At 43.9% G+C, this 21,170-nt stretch overlaps 1 protein-coding gene across 1 annotated transcript in view; it reads right to left on the bottom strand.

Annotated features, from left to right (window-relative positions):
- Window positions 1-21,170, bottom strand: part of LOC129860701 (neurexin-1a-like) — a 905,999-nt gene that overhangs the window by 482,024 nt on the left and 402,805 nt on the right. Inside the window, exon 20 of the mRNA XM_055931415.1 lies at window positions 6,399-6,518. Coding sequence (XP_055787390.1) covers window positions 6,399-6,518 — 120 coding nt within the window. The remainder of the gene's footprint in view (window positions 1-6,398; window positions 6,519-21,170) is intronic.

Raw genomic sequence — 21,170 nt, 5'->3', positions numbered from 1 at the left:
AGTTCGTCAACATGCATTTTAAAAGACAGTTTTTCATCCAACCATATCCCTAAGTATTTATATGCAGAGACCTGATTAATTTGAGAACCATCTAATGTTAAAAGTTAATTTGTGGAATTTCTTTCCTTCTTAATGCGTTAGGGGTGATATACAGAAGATAGCCCTATTTGGTAAAAGACAAAGTCAATATTATGGCAAGAACAGCTCAAATAAGTAAAGACAAATGACAGTCCATCAATACTTTAAGACATGAAGGTCAGTCAATCCAGTCAACTTGGAAGGTTTCTTAATAAAGTGCAGTTGCAAAAACCATCAGGCGCTATGATGAAACTGCCTCTCATGAGGACCGACACAGGAAAGGAAGACCCAGAGTTACCTCTGCTAAAGAGGATAAGTTCATTAGAGTTACCAGCCTCAGAATCTGCAGCCCCCAAAAATGCTTCACAGAGTTCAAATAACAGACACATCTCAACATCAACTGTTCAGAGGAGACAGCATGAATCAGGCCTTCATGGTCGAATTGTTGCAAAGAAACCACTTCTAAAGGACATAAATAATAAGAAGAGACTTGCTTGGTCCAAGAAACACGAGCAATGGACATTAGACCTGTGGAAATCTGTCCTTTGGTCTGATAAGTCAAAAATTTTGATTTTTGGTTCCAACCGCTGTGTCTTTGTGAGACGCACAGTAGTTGAACGGATGATCTCTGCATGTGTGGTTCCCACCGTGAAACATGGGGGAGGAGGTGTGGTGGAGTGGGGGTGCTTTGCTGGTGACACTGTCTGTGATTTATTTAGAATTCAAGGCACAAATCCAGCATGGCTACCACAGTACTCTGCAGGGATACGTCATTTGTGTTTCAACATGACAATGAACCAACACACCTCCTCGATTTGTAAGTGCTTTTTAGCAATTAGGAGAGTGATGGAGAGCTGCATCAGATGACCTGGCCTCCACAATCACCCGACCTCAACCCAATTGAGATAGTTTGAGATGAGTTGGAGTGAAGAGTGAAAGAAAACAGCCAACAAGTGCTCAGCATATGTGGGAACTCCTTCAAGACTGTTGGAAATGCATTCCTCATGAAGCTGGTTGAGAGAAAACCCGCTAGAGTCGAGCTCCGTGGCCCCACAGAAATCCAATTAGCATAATAAAATAATCCCTATCAAAATCTGTCAGTTTAAACTAGAGATATCTGTTTTGCATTGTATTCGTCTTAGTCCAACACATCTGCCGATGGCGCACTTCCGCATCTGCGGTGAAAGGTGGCAGAACTAGAGTGGTGTTTGTCAGACCATGAGACATCCGAAAATCGGTCTTCTCACTAAATCATCTGTATAGTCCGAATGGTTTGGCCTACAAACTAGAAACTACGGAACGATGAGACTGAAGTTGGTACCGCCAACTTCTGTCTGTAGTTTCCAAACAGTTTGGACTACACGTGAGGTCAGACTCTCACGGACAACAACATGCCAAGAGTGTGCAAAGCTGTCATCAAGGCAAAGGGTGACTTCTTTGAAGAATCTCAAATATTAAATATATTTAGATTTTTTAACACTTTTTGGTTACTACATGATTCCATATGTGTTATTTCATAGTTTTGATGTCTTCACTATTATTGTACAATGTAGAAAAAAATCTAATTAAATATATATCAGTGCAGGCTCCTTAGAGCAGGAAGGGGAGGACCGTCCTCAGTGAATTTCATATATTTTATTTTATTGTGAAACATTTAAAAAGTTATCCTTTTTAGATAAAACTATAGTAAATATATGACCACCAAATAATTTATAAAAAACACACTGCTTTGCAATGAAGGTCTACAGTAGCCTCATCAGCACTCTGTAGGGTTGCACCATGGTGTAGCAGGAGGACAGCTAGCTACCGTCCTCCTCTGTGTACATTGACTTCAATACAAAACCTAAGAGGCTCATGGTTCTCACCCCTTTCCATGGACTTACACAATAATTATGATGACTTCCGGAGGATGTCTTCCAAGTTTAGTGCACAGGGGCATTGTCATGCTGAAATAGGAAAAGGCCTTTGCCAAACTGTTGCCACACAGTTGGAAGCACAGAATTGTCTAGAATGTAATTGTATGCTGTAGCGTTAAGATTTCCCTTCACTGGAACAAAGGGGCCTAACCTGAACCATGAAAAACAGCCTCAGACCATTATTCATCCACCAAACTTTACAGTTGGCACTTTGGATTAAGGCAGGAAGCGTTCTCTTGGAATCCGCCAAACCCAGATTAATTCGTTGGACTGTCAGTTGGTGAAGCGTGATTCATCAATTCAGACAACACGTTTCCACTGCTCCAGAGTCCAATGGCGGCAAGCTTAATACCCCTCCAGCCAACGCTTAGCATTCAGCATGGTTATCTTAGGCTTGTATGTGGCTGCTCAGCCAAGGCAAGCCATTTCATGAAGCTCCCGGAAAACAGTTATTGTGCTGATGTTGCTTCCAGAGGCAGTTTTGAACTCGGTAGTGAGTGTTACAAAAGAGGACAGAGAAGTTTTATGCGCTACGTGGCTCAGCACTCAACGGTCCCGCTTTGTGAGCTTGTGTGGCCTACCACTTTGCGGCTGAGCCACTGTTGCTCCTAGACGTTTCCACTTCACAATAATAGCACTTACAGTTGAGCGGGGCAGCTGTAGTAGGGCAGAAATCTGACAAACTGACTTGTTGGAAAGGTGGCATCCTATGGCGGTGCCACGTTTAAAGTCACTGAGCTCTTCGGTAAGGCCATTCTACTGCCAATGTTTAGTCTATGGAGATTTCATAGCTGTGTGCTCGATTTTATACACCTGTCTGCAATGGGTGTGGCTGAAATAGCTGAATCCTCATACGTTTGTGTGTATATACAGTATCTAGAACAATAGCTTTCAACTAACTATCTTGTCAACAACATATGAAAATGAAATAAACGTAAATTTGTTCATCCAACGCCAGGTCAAGCAAGCCATTCACCGATTTACCAATAGGAATGCACCAATAACAATGCACCAACAACAATGCACCAATATCAATGCACATTTCATTGCATTAGTGTATTTTGCTTTGAAATAGCTCTCTTCTGCCCTCTAGTGACACAAAGTATGCATTCCAAATGTCACCCTATTCCAACAGTGCACATTTGACAAGAGCCCTATGGGCCCTGGTCAAAAGTAGTGCACTAGGGAATAGGGGGCCATTTGAGATGCAGTAACAGTCTTTAATATAAGGCTATACAGCTCACTACAGTAGTGTCCATTCAGTCACGCCTCATAATACATGTTATGTCCTGACAGGTTGTTTTTCTGGCAACATCAAACAGATAAGAAGGCAAGGAAAATATATCACAAACAGCCACCGTCCTATCAGCGTTAAGGACACGACCCAGCTCCAAAACTCCCAGGCTCTGAATCCCGGTACACCAAGTGGGCTGGTCCAGAAAGTGTGGTTGAACCTCCAGATATATCTGGGTCAAAGAGGGGAACAGACAACTAAAAGTAATTCCTCGTTAAAACAGACAAGAACTTTCTAAGGTATGTTGTTCATAGCCTGTTTGTGTTATTTCTAAGTTGCACTCGTAATTAGGCTACTGGAAAACAATATTATAACAATGCATTCTCTCTCAGATACGCCACTCTCGCATATAACGAGGCCACAAAGAATCATCTGGACCCAAGGGAGAGGGGCAGGGAGTCCAAGAGGGGATTCATGTTCGAGCAGCCAGGGAACCCGCTCTACCCAATGGCATCACCGGGGAAATATCTATCGAAATGCCCGGAGAACGCCCTAGCATTTTATCTCCACCGAAGAAGATCAGCGTGTATCGGGGACTAGATCAGAGCCGATGGGCGTGAACTATCTGGCAGCACTTCTACCCAAGATGTGCAGGGCAGCGGGAACAACTACATACACAAATCACAGCATCAGGACCACAGGACCAGAAACACAGTTTCAAGACCAGAAACTGACCATACAAAAGGCTGGTTTAGAAGCGAGGGAGATTATGTCAGTGAGTGGGCATCGGTGCGAAGGTTCGCTCCATAGCTAATGCCGTCCCTCACTGACAGATAGAAGATGCTGGAGAAACATCAAGGCCGGAAACTAAGACAACAGTGCAGCACCATCAACACCCAAAAGGCTGAAGCAAGGCAGCAGAAGTAGTAGCACAGAGTCCTACAGATATTTCAACCAGTGCACCGTCCAGGTGAATGTACAGATAAATGTGACATACAATAAGTAGCTATAGCTATAGGCTGGGTTTCTGTATAGCACTTTGTGACATCAGCTGATGTAAAAAGGGCTTTATAAATACATGTGATTGATTGAGCTATGTCAGCTGTGGTGGATAACAACAATAATGTAGGGTTTCATTTATTAAAATCAGATCAAATGAATGTCATGGATTGTCTTTCTTTTGTCTGAACAGCATCCTGACATGAGAGCACATTTTATCTGCCAGGCAAAATCACGCATCATAAACTCATTGCTATGGATGTATCCAAACAAATCCAACTAGAAAACCGCTACTTTGCTGTTATTCTGCCTGCACTTTTTGACGTGACTGTATTTAACCATAGTTGGATAGCTAGCAAGCAAAGGATAAGAACGTTGCCAGCCAGTATGGCAATGGAACATTTAGAACGGACAACTGGGTCACATCCATAAATACAGAACAAAACGACTGAACGACTGGGTTGCGTCCATAAATACAGAACGGGTGCCTAAAAACGCTGTGCCAAAATATCCTCCAAACACCGGCTTCTCGGGTTTAATAGCATTGTCTTTTTGTATTGCCAGAGGCAACAGTCATATACAGTGGTATGTATTCATGGCTGCAAATAAAACAATTCACAGATAAAAAAGAAAAAACATATAAAATAATGTATCTTTCATTTCTCTGCTTCATAAGTTTCCTTCAATTCGCAAGAAGCTGAATATATATCACCGATGAAAGCTTCCGAGCAAGCGAAACAGCGCCCTTCTGTCTCTGTATGTGTAGACCATCTATCTGATGTTCTCTGGTAAAAAGAGTCTACTGTTGCCACCTGTAGCATTGAATACAAGGGAAGCCAGAGAGCATTTCGCCTCCCTTAATATTTTTTGGTTAAAATGATAGCCAATCAGAGTTGAGCTCAACTGTGAATGATCAAGGGAAGCCAGTTTGGATTTGGCTTCACATCAAACACATCACATCAAAAGCCGAAGGTCATTGACCAAAGAAACATACATTTTTACATCTCGTTGTGTTGTTATCCTTCGGTGGCTAGCTAGCTAAAACTGGCCCATTCCTAAATTAGCCATGGATGGAGATAGAGATTTGGAGTTGTGGTTTTACTAAATTATATATATATATATATATATATATATATCATGGTGGCATATGAACTACCAGGTTGTAGAGCAAACAACACAATTATGACAACACATTTTTTCCTGGCTTGGCTTCCCCAGTGATTTTACTCACACACCGACCGCTACTGGTAATATAATAATGAGTTGTCAAATGCAGCATGTACCAGTATAGAACAGTTGTCACGGAATATCGTGACTGGAATATAATAACTGGAATATAATAACTGGAATATAATAAGTGCTAATGAGAACAGAGTGGTTCTAAAGGACATCAGTACTAAAGTGACAGGAGAAGAAAAGTGCTCCAATGTCCCAAATGAACTTGTTCGTTGTTGCCGCCATGATGACGACAACACTTACCTTAGTCGACTCTTCTGGCATAATGGCCACTCAGTCAAGATACAATTTAAATGTGCAACTCAGCATGTGGAACTCAATTTATGGAATGTGGAGTTTATAGCAAGCCTTTAACAAAGGCAAACTTGATGTGTGTTTTGTGATGGTTTACAACAAATGGCGACACAAAGGACAAAATGCATTCTTATATACTATTGGTTACTGTTGGTTGCACACACTGTATATAGATTTTTCTATTGTTCTTGACTGTACTTTTGTTTATCCCATGTGTAACTCTGTGTTGTTGTTTTTTGTCGCACTTCTTTGCTTAATCTTGGCCAGGTCGCAGTTGTACATGAGAACATGTTCTCAACTAGCTTACCTGGTTAAATAAAGGTGAAAGAAATAATATATATATATATATGTAGGATCTCAATCACCCTGTGGAAGGAGAACTTTCCTGCAATGTAGGACATTGTGAACGTGTGTGTGTGTGTGTGTGTGTGTGTGTGTGTGTGTGTGTGTGTGTGTGTGTGTGTGTGTGTGTGTGTGTGTGTGTGTGTGTGTGTGTGTGTGTGTGTGTGTGTGTGTGTGTGTGTGTGTATGTGTGTGTGTGTGTGTGTGTGTGTGTGTGTGTGTGTGTGTGTGTGTGTGTGTGTGTATGTGTGTGTGTGTGTGTGTGCACATACACAAGCAGTTAGAAAGGTGTGTCTTACCGTCGTTGCAGAGTGGCCCTCCGAAAGATGTCATGCTACAGTCACAGTTGAACCCCTCCCACTGCTGCAGGCACACACCCTGATTGGCACATGAGTCCTCCTGGCATGTTGTACTGGGGCCTGGGAACAGGGAGGGAGGGAAGGATCACTTAAAATATGGAATTGGAATTTAAAATTAGACACGTATATATGATTAAAAGCATAATCCAACTTAATCCTTGCAGTCCATTTACCCACATATGACACCCAGTTTATATACTGACACATGACATACTGAGACAAACATACCTGTATCTACATGTACATGCTACCTCAACTAACCGGTGCCCCCGCACATTGACTCTGTACCGGCAGCCCCTTGTATATATTGTTATTACATTTTTTACTGCTGCTCTTAAAACTTGTTACTTTTATCTCTTATTCTTGATTTGATACCTCTCTGTCTCTGTCTCTCTCTCTCTCTCTCTCTCTCTCTCTCTATTTGTCTCTCTCGGTGTCTCTCTCTGTCTCTCTCAATTACATTTAATTCAATTCAAGGGGCTTTATTGGCATGGGAAACAAGTGAAGTGATGTAGATAATATACGAAAGTGAAATAAACAATACAAATTAACAGTAAACATTACACCCATAGAAGTTCCAAAAGAATAAAGACATTACAAATGTCAAATCATTTATATATATACCGTGTTGTAACAATGTGCAAATATCTCTGTCTCTCTCTGTGTCTCTGTATGTCTCTCTCCCTGTCTCTCTCTCTGTCTCTCTCTGTGTCTCTCTCTGTCTCTCTGTATGTCTCTCTCTGTGTCTCTCTCTCTGTCTCTCTCTCTCTCTCTGTCTCTCTATGTGTCTCTGTATGTATCTTTATCTGTCTCTCTCCCTGTCTCTCTCTGTGTCTCTCTCTGGCTCTGTATGTCTCTCTCTCTGTCTCTCTCTCTCTCTCTCTCTCCGTGTCTCTCTCTGTCTCTCTGTATGTCTCTCTCTCTCTGTCTCTCTGTATGTCTATATGTCTCTCTCTGTCTGTCTTTCTCTCTCTCCCTATGCCTCTCACTCTGTGTCTCTCTCTCTGTGTCTCTCTCTATGTGTCTTGCTCTCACACACAAACACTTTACACAAAGAAACCCTGTACACACATATACACACAGTTGTTATGAGATTGTCATTCGTTTTAGTGAGTTAAGGTACTCTTGCTTACTGATCTTCATATTTATGTTACTTTTACAATCTCACCACTATTTTTGGGAAACAACAAATATTGTTAAATCTGTCAGCAGTATAGATGAGGTTCAGCTGTGGGCCCACTGTGCCACCATCAGGACACATTGAACACATCTTCCTAGGATGAGCTACTTCTGTATTCCTTACCACTCTTATCAAATCAGATCTCAAAATCAAACTGATCATGCAATATAATATGCTTTTGATGTATTTTAGATCATTTTTAATGATGTTGACTACTTTAAACACCTTCTTCAGAACCGCTGGACCCATCGCCACCAAATCCACATCTGGTATATAGCATGTATGGATGCACGTCTTCAAATACACTATTTTACAAGACTCTAGATGCAACAATATGGCCGCTATGAGCCAATGAGCTTAGATTAATGTTTTTTCCTGTCCAACAATGCCACAGTGTGATCAAACTCAATCATACTTTACAGGTTAGCTAGACACATATCTTTGAGCAAGTGTGCCACATTTCATCACTCCGAATCCTAGCGCCACTGTGTGGTCGATATGCTTGGAAATATTGAGTCTTACAGTGTTTTCAACATGTGTGCCAAGTTGTGTTACAAAACAAATATCCAGTCATTTATGTGCCCATGTGAATGTTAATTGGTCAGTAGATGCCATGATGTTTGACACACTATTCTGGAAAACAGTGTGATGAGAGGCCTTGGTCCACATACAGTACCAGTAAAAAGTTTGGACAAACCTACACATTCAAAGGTTTTTATTTATTTGTACTATTTTTTACATTATAGAATAATAGTGAAGACATCAAAATTATGAAATAACATATGGAATCATGTACTAACCAAAAAAGTGTTAAACAAACCAAAGTATATTTAAATTTGAGATTCTTCAAAGTAGCCAACCTGACAGCATTGTACTCTCTTGGCATTCTCTCAAACAGCTTCATGAGGTAGTCACCTGGAATGCATTTCAACTATCAGGTGAGCCTTGTTAAAAGTTAGTTTGTGGAATTTCTTTCCTTCTTAATGTGTTTGACCAAATCAGTTGTGTTGTGACAAGGTAGGGTTGGTATTCAGAAGATAGCCCTATTTGGTAAAAGACCAAGTCCGTATTATGGCAAGGACAGCTTGAATAAGCAAAGACAAATGACAGTCCATCATTACTTTAAGACGTGAAGGTCAGTCAATCTGGAAAATTTCAAGAACTTTGAGAGTTTCCTCCAGTGCAATTTCAAAAAAGCATCAAGCACTATGATGAAACCGGCTCTCATGTGGACCGACAAAGGAATGGAAGACCCAGAGTTACCTCTGCTGCAGAGGATAAGTTCATTAGAGTAACCAGCCTCAGAACTTGCAGCCCAAATAAATGCTTCACTGTTCAAGTAAAGGACACATCTCAACATCAACTGTTCAGAGGAGACTGTGTGAATCAGGCTTTCATTGTCAAATTGCTGCAAAGAGACCACTACTAAAGGACACCAAAGGGAAGAAGAGACTTGCTTGGGCCAAGAAACACGAGCAATGGACCTTAGACCTGTAGAAAGCGTTCATTTGTTCTGATGAGTCCTAATTGGAGATTTTTGGTTTCAACCAAAAAAGATGCAGAGTAGGTGAGATGCAGAGTAGATGAATGGATGATCTCCGCATGTGTGGTTCCCACCGTGAAGCATGGAGGAGGAGGTGTGATGGTGTGGGGGTACTTTGCTGGTGACACTGTCTATGATATATTTAGAATTCAAGGCACACTTAACTGCATAGCATTCTGCAGCGATATGCCATCCCATCTAGTTTGCGCTTAGTGGGACAATCATTTGTGTTTCAACAGGACAATGACCCAACACACCTCCAGGCTGTGTAAGGGCTATTTGACCAAGAAGGAGAGTGATGGAGTGCTGCATCAGATGACCTGACCTCCACAATCACCCGACCTCAACCCAATTGAGATGGTTTGGGATGAGTTGGACCGCAGAGTGACGGAAAAGCAGCCAACAAGCGCTCAGCATATGTGGGAACTCCTTCAAGACTGTTGGAAAAGCATTTCAGGTGAAGCTGGTTGAGAGAATGCCAAGTGTGCAAAGTTGTCATCAAGGCAAAGGGTGGCTACTTTGAAGAATCTCACTTTTCTTGGTTACTACATGATTCCATATGTGTTCTTTCATAGTTTTGATGTATTCACTATTATTCTACAATGTAGAAAATAGTAGAAATAAAGAAAAACACTGGAATGAGTAGGTTTTTTCAAACTTTAGACTGGTACTTTATACCAGATGTCAAATTTCCTGCAAATCAGTCATTTGTTGCCAGAGGACTAGTGTTTTAAGTGTTTTTCAGAAAATTCTAAATGGTGGAAAACCCCTTCAGGCCGACTTTATGGGTCCTTGAGGTATTGTTTCTTGTAAGGTGAAGGACCAACATACTGAACTTCAGGACTCAAATGGTTGAGGGACATAAGTTTTCAAAGTTTTTCTTTTCAATCGCATGTTATAGCACCACGATCTTGAGTCAGTCAGTCAGTCAGTCAGTCAGTCAGTCAGTCTGTCTGTCTTCCTATGTCTGTTATGTCACCTGTCAGCCAGTCTGTTATGTCATCTGTCAGTCAGTCTGTTATGTCATCTGTCAGCCATTCTGTTATGTCATCTGTCAGCCAGTCTGTTATGTCATCTGTCAGCCATTTTGTTATGCCAACTGTCAGCCAGTCTGTTATGCAGTCTGTCAGCAAGAGTGTTATGTCATCTGTCAGCCAGTTTGTTATGTAGTCTGTCAGCCAGTCTGTCAACCCCTATGTAGGCTGTGTTAATGGGAGAGTTTATGCAAATGGTATGACACAGGGTTGGCATGGATGTTAACCAGAGTTATGTAGCATGGTTTGGTTGTTATACTGAGATTAAGACTGAGATTTTCTTTGATTATGATACATGTTGTTACAATGGTGATCATGGTTGATTGCAAATTCGTTAGGCTTATTAGAAAATGCACTATTGCATATTTCAATTCTCAAGTATGAAGTTAAAATGACACAATTTTACTTCACCTCTAAGTACACTGAACAAAAATATTAACGTAACATGTAAAGCGTTGGTCCCATGTTTCATGAACTGCAATAAAAGATCCCAGAAATGTTCCATACACACAAAAAGCTTGTCTCTCCCTGAGATGTTTCTTACAATTTGTGCAGAAATGCTTGGTTGTGCAAACGTGCAGTTTCATCAGCAGTCCAGGTGGCTGGTCTCAGACGATACTGCAGGTGAAGATGCCGGAAGTGGAAGTCCTGGAACGGTGTGGTTACACGTGGTCGGCGGTTGTGAGACCGGTTGGACATCAGGCCAAATTCTCTAAATTGACGTTGGAGGTGGCTTATGGTAGATAAATTAACATTAAATTCTCTGGCAACAGCTCTGGTGGACATTCCTGCAGTCAGCATGCCAATCGCACGCTCCCTCAAAACTTGAGACATCTGTGGCATTGTGTTGTGAGACAAAACTGCACATTTTAGAGAGGCCTTTTGTTGTCCCCAGCACAAGGTGCACCTGTGTAATGATAGCTGTTTAATCAGCTTATTGATATGCCACACCTATCATGTGGGTGGATTAATTTGGCAAAGAAGAAATGCTCACTAACAGGGATGTAATTAAATTTGTGCACTACGAAGCTCATCTGCGTGCTCATTGTCCTCACCAGCGTCTTGACCTGACTGCAGTTCGGCGTTGTAACCGACTTCAGTGGGAAAATTCTCACCTTCGATGGCTAATGGCAGGCTGGAGAAGTGTGCTCTTAAATAATGAATCCCAGTTTCAACTATACCGGGCATATGGCAGACAGCTTGTTTGGCCTTGAGTGGGCGAGCGGTTTGCTGATGTCAATGTTGTGAACAGAGTGCTCCATTGAGTCGGTGGGGTTATGGTATGGGTAGGCATATGCTAAGGACAACAAACACAATTGCATTTTATCGATGGCTATTTGATTGCACCGAGGCACCGCGATGAGATCCTGAGGCCCATTTTATTGCCATTCATCCGCCACCATCACCTCATGTTTCAGCATGATAATGCACAGCCGCATGTCACATGTACACAATTCCTGGAAGCTGAAAATGTTCCAGTTCTTCCATGGCCTGCATACTCACCACCAGACCTGTCACCCATTGAGCATGTTTGGGATGCTTTGCATTGACGTGCACTACAGCATGTTCCAGTTCCCGCCAACATCCAGCAACTTTACACAGCCATTGAAGAGGAGTGGGACAACATTCCACAGGCCGCAATCAATGGCCTGAGGCAAATGGTGGTGTTGGATTCTGAGTTAAACTTGGAACATATCTCAGGAGCGATAGAGACTGGTTTTTACATTGGAAGTTAATTGTTATCTGTAGGAGCCAGATGGCTTTGGAATGTGTTGGGTGGACAGGAGGAAGTGACAGGATTGCTATAGGGGATACAGATGGACATCTGTGGATTAGGCAAATGAGAGGTTGAGGTCAGATCCACTTAAGGGAGAAATTATGGTTTATTACCCTATTACTTGGTCTTCCTGTCAAACCATAAAATATGTTGGGATTGGAGAGAAGGAGGAGTGCCTAAATGGAGTATTGTCACGTTCCTGACCTATTTCTGTTAGTTTGTTATATGTGTTAGTTGGTCAGGACGTGAGTTTGGGTGGGCATTCTATGTTTTCTGTTTCTATGTTGGTTTATGGGTTGCCTGGTATGGCTCTTAATTAGAGGCAGGTGTTTGGCGTTCCTCTAATTAAGAGTCATATTTAGGTAGGTGTTTTCACAGTGTTCGTTGTGGGTGATTGTCTCCTGTGTTTGTGTATGTCTTACGCCACACGGGACTGGTTTCGGTTTGTTTGTTCAGTGTTTTTTATGTGTAGGCTTTTTTCCCTGTTCGTGCGTTCTCGTGTGTTATGTGAGTCCGTCGTTCAGATCTGTCTACACCGTTTATTTGTTTTGTTAGTTTATTAGTCAAGTTCGTGTTTTCGTGTTTTTTCGTTAATAAATCATGTCTACAAACTCAGCTGCATTTTGGTTCGATCCCTGCTCCTCCTCTTCTGATGAAGAGGAGGAGGAAAGCCGTTACAAGTATATACCGTTGAAGTCGGAAGTTTACATACAACTTAGCCAAATACATTTCAACTCAGTTTTTCACAATTCCTCACATTTCATCCTAGTAAAAATTCCCTCTCTTAGGTCAGTTAGGATCACCACTTTGTTTTAAGATTGTGAAATTTAAGAATAATAGTAGAGAGAATGATTTATTTCAGCATTTATTTCTTTCATCACATTCCCAGTGGGTCAGACGTTTACGTACACTCAATAAGTATTTCGTAGGATTGCCTTTAATTTTTTTTTAACTTGGGTCAAACATTTTGGGTAGCCTTCCACAAGCTTCCCAAAATAAGTTGGGTACATTTCGGGCCATTCCTCCTGACAGAGCTGGTGTACCTGAGTCAGGTTTGCAGGCCTCCTTGCTCGAACACGCTTTTTCAGTTCTGACAACAAATGTTCTATAGGATTGAGGTCAGGGCTTTCTGACTGCCACTCCAATAACAAAATTGTCCTTAAGCTATTTTGCCACAACTTTGGAAGTATCCTTGGAGTCATTGTCCACTTGAAAGACCCATTTGACCACAAGCTTTAACTTCCTGACTGATGTCTTGAGATGTTGCTTCAATATATCCACATAATTTTCCTGCCTCATGTAGCCATCTATTTTGTGAAGTGCACCAGACCCTCCTGCAGCTAAGTACCCCCACAACACGATGCTTCCACCCCGTGCTTCACAGTTGGGATGGTGTTCTTCAGCTTGCAAGCGTCCCCTTTTTTCCCTCCAAACATAAAGATGGTCATTACGGCCAAACAGTTCAATTTTTGTTTCATGAGACCAGAGGATATTTCTCCAAAAAGTACGATATTTGTCCCCATGTGCAGTTGCAAACCGTAGTCTGGCTTTTTTATGGCGGTTTTGGAGCAGTGGCTTCTTCCTTGTTGAGCGGCCTTTCAGGTTATGTCGATATAGGACAAATTTTACTGTGGATATAGATACTTGTGTACCTGTTTCCTCCAGCTTCGTCGCAAGGTTCTTTGCTGTTGTTCTGGGATTGATTAGCATTTTTCGCACCAAAGTAAGGTTCATCTCTAGGAGACAGCTCCTTCCTGAGCGGTATGATGGCTGCGTGGTCCCATGGTGTTTATACTTGTGTACTATTGTTTGTACAGATGAACGTGGTACCTTCAGGTGTTTGGAAATTGCTCCCAAGGATGAACCAGACTTGTGGAGGTCTACAATTTTTTTCGGAGGTTTTCGCTGATTTCTTTTGATTTTCCCGTGATGTCAAGGAAATTTGTGGAGTGGTTGAAAAACGAGTTTTAATGACTCCAACCTAAGTGTATGTAAACTTCCGACTTCAACTGTATATTTGTGGTGGTGGAAACATGTGTTGTCTGAATGCAGCTGTTGTCACGATCGTGTGGCGGATTAACGGACCAAAATGCAGCTTTTGGAAAATAAGCCATCTTCCTTTTATTATACCACGAAGATGAACACGACACAAAAACACTTTAACAAAACAACAAAATAACAAAACGACCGTGAAGCTACAAACGTTGTGCACAAACATACAGGCTACTAACGTTCTTACATAGACAACGCTAGACATATACACTCAACACAAAACCATATACTCCACCCCATAACCCCTTTACCAAATAAACACCCAAAACCAACAAAAACATAAACATTCCCCATGTCACACCCTGACCTAACTAAAATAATAAAGAAAACAAAGAATAATAAGGCCAGGGCGTGACATAACCCCCCCCTTGAGGCGCGAACTCCGGGCGCACCATACACAGTCTAAGGGAGGGTCTGGGTGGGCTCCCCTCCACGGTGGCGGCTCCGGCTCTGGTCGTAGTCCCCACGTCACCACAGTACCTAACCACCTCCTAGGCTTCCTCCAAACGACCCCCCTCCACATTAACCCCATTGCATTAAGGGGGAGTTCCGGACTAAGGGACAGCTCCGGACTAAGGACCAGTACCAGGGTAAGGGGCAGTACCAGGGTCAGGGGCAGTACCAGGATAAGGGGCAGTACCAGGATAAGGGGCAGCACCAGGATAAGGGGCAGCACCAGGGTAAGGGGCAGCACCAGGGTAAGGGGCAGCTCCAGGGTAAGGGGCAGCTCCAGGGTAAGGGGCAGCTCCGGACTGAGGAATGGCAGCTCCGGACTGAGGGACTGCAGCTCCGGACTGAGGGACTGCAGCTCCGGACTGAGGGACGGCCCATGGCTGGCTGACAGATCTGGCTGCTCATGGCTGGCTAACGGATCTGGCTGCTCATGGCTGGCTAACTGATCTGGCTGCTCATGGCTGGCTGACGGATCTGGCTGCTCATGGCTGGCTGACGGATCTGGCTGCTCATGGCTGGCTGACGGATCTGGCTGCTCATGGCTGGCTGACGGATCTGGCTGCTCATGGCTAGCTGACGGATCTGGCTGCTCATGGCTAGCTGACGGATCTGGCTGCTCATGGCTAGCTGACGGATCTGGCTGCTCATGGCTAGCTGACGGATCTGGCTGCTCATAGCTAGCTGACGGATCTGGCTGCTCATGGCTAGCTGACGGATCTGGCTGCTCATGGCTGGCTGACGGATCTGGCTGCTCATGGCTGGCTGACTGATCTGGCTGCTCCTGTCTGGTTGGCGGCTCTGGCAGATCCTGTCTGGTTGGCGGCTCTGGCAGATCCTGTCTGGTTGGCGGCTCTGGCAGATCCTGTCTGACGGACGGCTCTAGCGGCTCCTGTCTGGCTGGCGGCTCTAGCGGCTCCTGTCTGGCGGACGGCTCAGTGGGCTCATGGCAGACGGGCGGCTTTGCAGGCTCATGGCAGACGGGCGGCTTTGCAGGCTCATTGCAGACGGATGACTCAGATGGCGCTGGGGAGACGGATGGCTCAGATGGCGCTGGGGAGACGGATGGCTCAGATGGCGCTGGGGAGACGGGCAGTTCAGTCATTGCTGTGCAGACGGCAGACTCCTGCCGGCTGAGGCGCACTGTAGGCCTGGTGCGTGGTGCCGGGACTGGTGGCACCGGGCTGGAGACACGCATCTCAGGGCTAGTGCGGGGAGCAGCAACAGGACGCACAGGACTCTGGGGACACACAGGAGGCTTGGTGCGTGGTTTAGACACTGGTGGTAAAGGGCTGGAGACACGCACCATATAGCTAGTGCGTGGAGGAGGCACTGGTGGTACTGGGTTGGGGCGGGGAGGTGGCGCCGGAAATACCGGACCGTGCAGGCGTACTGGCTCCCTTGAACGCCGAGCCTGCCCAACCTTACCTGGTTCTATGCTCCCCGTCGCCTGACCAGTGCGGGGAGGTGGAATAACCCGCACCGGCCTATGTAGGCGAACCGGGGACACCATGCGTAAGGCTGGTGCCATGTACGCCGGCCCGAGGAGACGCACTGGTGACCAGATGCGTTGGGCCGGCTTCATGACATATGGCTCAACGCTCAGTCTAGCCCGGCCGATACGTGGAGCTGCAATGTACCGAACCGGGCTATGCACGCGTACAGGAGACACCGTGCGCTCTACTGCGTAACACGGTGTCTGCCCGTACTCTCGCTCTCCACGGTAAGTACAGGGAGTAGGCGCAGGTTTCCTACCTGACTTCGCCACACTCCCTTTAAGGCCCCCCCCAAGAAATTTTTGGGTTGTACTCACGGGCTTCCAGCCTTGTCTCCGTGCTGCCTCCTCATATCGCCTCCTCTCGGCTTTCGCTGCCTCCAGCTCTTCACGAGGGAGGCGATATTCTCCAGGTTGATCCCACGGCCCCTTACCATCCAGTATCTCCTCCCATGTCCAGAAATCCTTTGTGGGTAGGTCCTGTTGCCGCCTTCCATGCCGCTTGGTCCTATGGTGGGTAATTCTGTCACGATCGTGTGGCGGATTAACGGACCAAAATGCAGCTTTTGGAAAATAAGCCATCTTCCTTTTATTATACCACGAAGATGAACACGACACAAAAACACTTTAACAAAACAACAAAATAACAAAACGACCGTGAAGCTACAAACGTTGTGCACAAACATACAGGCTACTAACGTTCTTACATAGACAACGCTAGACATATACACTCAACACAAAACCATATACTCCACCCCATAACCCCTTTACCAAATAAACACCCAAAACCAACAAAAACATAAACATTCCCCATGTCACACCCTGACCTAACTAAAATAATAAAGAAAACAAAGAATAATAAGGCCAGGGCGTGACAGCTGTATTGACCCTCTGGGCAGAATAAACTTGGTTAAGCTTTCATAATGTCCGTTGAGTGTTTCACTCTGAGAATTAGAACCTAACAATGGTCACACCAGATACTGACTGTTTTTCTGATCCACACTCCTACCTTTTCTTTTTTTAAGGTATCTGTGACCAACAGTTGTATATCTGTGTTCCCAGTTATGTAAAAACCATAGATTAGGCCCTAATGAATGTATTTAAAATGACTGATTTCCTTACATGAAATGTCACTCAGTAAAAACTTTGAAATTGTCGGATGGTGTATGTATATTAGACAGTGTCTTAATAAAAATGCTTTATATTATTCAGAATGTCAAGTAACTTTAATTAGTTGTAGCGGTTGTGGATAAAGTGAATGAGTTGTAATGATTTTTATTCAGTTTAATTTTGATAATTTACTCATTTATTCAACTAAACATTGTTATTATCATGAACGACGGTTTGCGGATTAACACTCACAGTACGTATATGTTTTCATCCTATTGGCCCATATACAATATTCATAATACTGTACTGAATGAAACATATATAGTATTGAAATAATAACATAGTATTTTCTGTTAACAACAGTACAATTTGACACCCTTAACACAGGTAACAAGGGTTGCTATCTTACAAACATGAGGTAGCTAAGACCCTATCTATTTTGATTCAAAATTGCATAATGATATATAGATTTAGTGTAATGCCATGCACGCATTGGGTAACATGTAAATTTGGCGGCTATGAAGACTATGAGCCATGCAATAAAATAATTGTATGTAACAGGTATACTATATGTGACAAAATAAACAAGAGTGAATATAATAAACTAGTAGAAGATGATAACAAGAGACCCTGAGGCTGTCATACCGTACAAGATGATGGAGGTGGTCCAATTCCAGATCGTCCCCTAGACCCTACTTGCACTTGTGGAAATCCAAGAGCTTTTCCTTGGTATTGAAAACTTGGTGAAACTTACAACAAACCTATCAGAGGGTAAGGTGGAGCTATTTATATATTGCTTACAACTGTCAATTCGTCTCAGATCTCCACAATGATATAGGATATAGGTATAGGATCTAGGTCAGTTTAGAGGACAGGTGAGTGATCCTTGTATTCCCCTCTGGGGCTGAAGCCCAAATGTTATGACATGGGAGTGAGTGGCGTAACACTGAGTTGTCATTGAGCTTGAGGGGGTGAGGGTGGAAGTGGTGGTTGTAGAAGTTTGTGTGGTGTGGGGGGTTTGGGGTGGTGTGAGTGGGTTGGGGTAATGTGTGTGTGTGTGTGTGGGGTGTGGGCTGGTGTGAGTGGGTTGGGGTAATGTGTGTGTGTGTGTCGGGGTGTGTGTGTGTGTGTGTGTGTGTGTGTCGGGGTGTGGGGTGGTGTGAGTGGGTTGAGGTAATGTGTGTGTGGGGTGTGGGGTGGGGGTTACAAATGCAGAGGGAGGAAGAGGGATTATCAGGCTCTGTATCAAACACACCTAATCTATATACCTTGTAGATCAGCTTTCATCAATGCTTGATCAAGTCAGCAAAACAGTAAGGAAAGTAAAAGGCAGAACATACCAGAGGTTAGTAAAGCATTGAAATGTTGTCAGAGATTATTAACAGGAAACACAAATATAAGCAGGAGAGGATGGAGAGATGTCAGTGAAAAGATGGAAAGAGGTCAGAGAGAAGATGGAGAGATGTCAGAGAGAAGACGGAAAGAGGTCAGAGAGAAGATGGAGATTTAGACAGAAGATGGAGAGATGTCAGAGAGAAGACGGAAAGAGGTCAGAGAGAAGATGGAGATTTAGACAGAAGATGGAGAGATGTCAGAGAGAAGACGGAAAGAGGTCAGAGAGAAGATGGAGAGACAGACAGAAGATGGAGAGATGACAGAGGGATGTCAAAGAGAAGACGGGGAGATGTCAGAGAGAAGACGGAGAGACGACAGAGAGAAGACAAGAGAGGTCAGAGAGAAGACAAGAGAGGTCAGAGAGAAGATCGGAGCGGCGTCAAAAAGAAGTCGGAGAGAAGTCAGAGAGACAAAGTAACAAACAAGATGTCATATAGGAGAAAGCAGTCAGAACCCATTATCTAAAGTCGAGAAATAGCCAAAAATGAGCCAATCAGAAATATAAATTAGGAGAGGATAAAAGCAAGGAAATTTATGGTCGTAAGAAGTGGATACATTTTAATGCTTCTTTGAGGTGAAGGAAGAAGCAGAAATAATTTTAGGAGTGACAATTACGAACAGTCACATACAGTCCCTTCTTATTCAGTTAATCACTCACACCTACACTTCAGTCAGTCAGTCACACCTACATTTCAGTCAGTCAGTCAGTCACAAATAGACTTCAGTCAGTCAGTCACACCTACGCTTCAGTCATTCACTCACACCCACACTTCAGTCAGTCAGTCAGTCAGTCAGTCACACCTACACCTCAGTCAGTCACTCAGATCTAAAAGTCAGTCAGTCACACCTCCAGTTCAGTCAGTCAGTCAGTCAGTCAGTCAGTCAGTCAGTCACACCCACACTTCAGTCTCTCACACCTACACTTCAGTCAGTCAGTCACACATACACTTCAGTCAGTCAGTTACACATTCACTTCAGTCAGTCACACCCACACTTCAGTCAGTCACACATACACTTCAGTCACTCACTCACACCTACAATTCAGTCAGTCAGTCACTCACACATCAGTCAGTCACTCACACCTACACTTCAGTCAGTCAGACACTCAAACCTACATTTCAGTCAGTCACACCAACACATCAATCAGTCAGTCACCCCTATACTTCAGTCCATCACTCACACCTACACTTCAGTTAGTCATTCACACATACACTTATGTCAGCAACACCTACACTTCAGTCAGTCACTCACACCTACATTTCAGTCAGTCACTCAGTCGCACCTACACTTCAGGCAGTCAGTCAGTCAGTCAGTCACACCTACACTTCAGTCAGTCACTCACACCTACATTTCAGTCAGTGAGTCAGTCACACCTACAATTCAGTCAGTCACTCACACCTACACTTCCGCCTATCAGTCACACCTACACTTCTGTCAGTCACACCTACACTTCAGTCAGTCAGTCACACCTACATTTCAGCCAGTCCCTCAATCACAAATACACTTCAGGGGAGTCAGTCAGTCACACCTACAATTCAGTCAGTCAGTCACACCTATATTTCAGTCAGTCATTCACACCTACACTTCAGTCAATCAGTCAGTCACACCTACACATCAATCAGCCACATCTACACTTCGGTCAGTCAGTCACTCAGTTAGTCAGTCACACCTACACTTCAGTCAGTCTCTCACACCTACAATTCAGTCAGTCAGTCACTCACACGTACACATCAGTCAGTCACTCACACCTACACTTCAATCAGTCAGTCACGCCTACACTTCAGTCCATCACTCATACCTACACTTCAGTTAGTCATTCACACATACACTTATGTCAGTAACACCTACACTTCAGTCAGTCACTCACACCTACACTTCAATCAGTCAGTCAGTCACACCTCCACTTCAGTCAGTCAGACACTCAAACCTACATTTCAGTCAGTCAGTCAGTCACACCAACACTTCAGTCACTCAGTCGCACCTACACTTCAGGCAGTCAGTCAGTCTCAACTACATTTCAGTCAGTCAGTCAGTCACACCAACAATTCAGTCAGTCAGGCAGTCACACCAACAATTCAGTTAGTCAGTCATTCCTCCACTTCAGTCAGTCTCTTACACCTACACTTCAGTAAGTCAGCCAGTCACACCTACACTTCAGGCAGTCATTCCTCCACTTCAGTCAGTCTCTTACACCTACACTTCAGTAAGTCAGTCAGTCAGTCAGTCAGTCAGTCAGTAGGTCAGTCAGTCAGTAGGTCAGTAGGTCAGTCGGTCAGTCAGTCAGCAGGTCAGTCAGTCAGTAGGTCAGTCAGTCAGTCAGTCACACCTACACTTCAGTCAGTCAGTCAGTCACATCTACACTTAAGTCAGTCAGTCACGCCTACACTTCAGTCCATCACTCACACGTACACTTCAGTTAGTCAATCACACATACACTTATGTCACTACTTATGTCACTCACACCTACACTTCAGTCAGTCAGACACTCAAACATACATTTCAGTCAGTCAGTCAGTCACACCAACACTTCAATCAGTCAGTCACGCCTACACTTCAGTCACTCAGTCGCACCTACACTTCAGTCAGTCAGTCAGTCAGTCAGTCAGTCAGTCAATCAGTCAATCACACCTACACTTCAGTCAGTCAGTCAGTCAATCAGTCAATCACACCTACACT

Source organism: Salvelinus fontinalis, chromosome 1 (assembly GCF_029448725.1).
Source record: "Salvelinus fontinalis isolate EN_2023a chromosome 1, ASM2944872v1, whole genome shotgun sequence".
Lineage (NCBI taxonomy): Eukaryota > Metazoa > Chordata > Actinopteri > Salmoniformes > Salmonidae > Salvelinus > Salvelinus fontinalis.
Note: the sequence above shows the minus strand (reverse complement) of the source record. Positions and strands in the feature narration are given on the sequence as shown.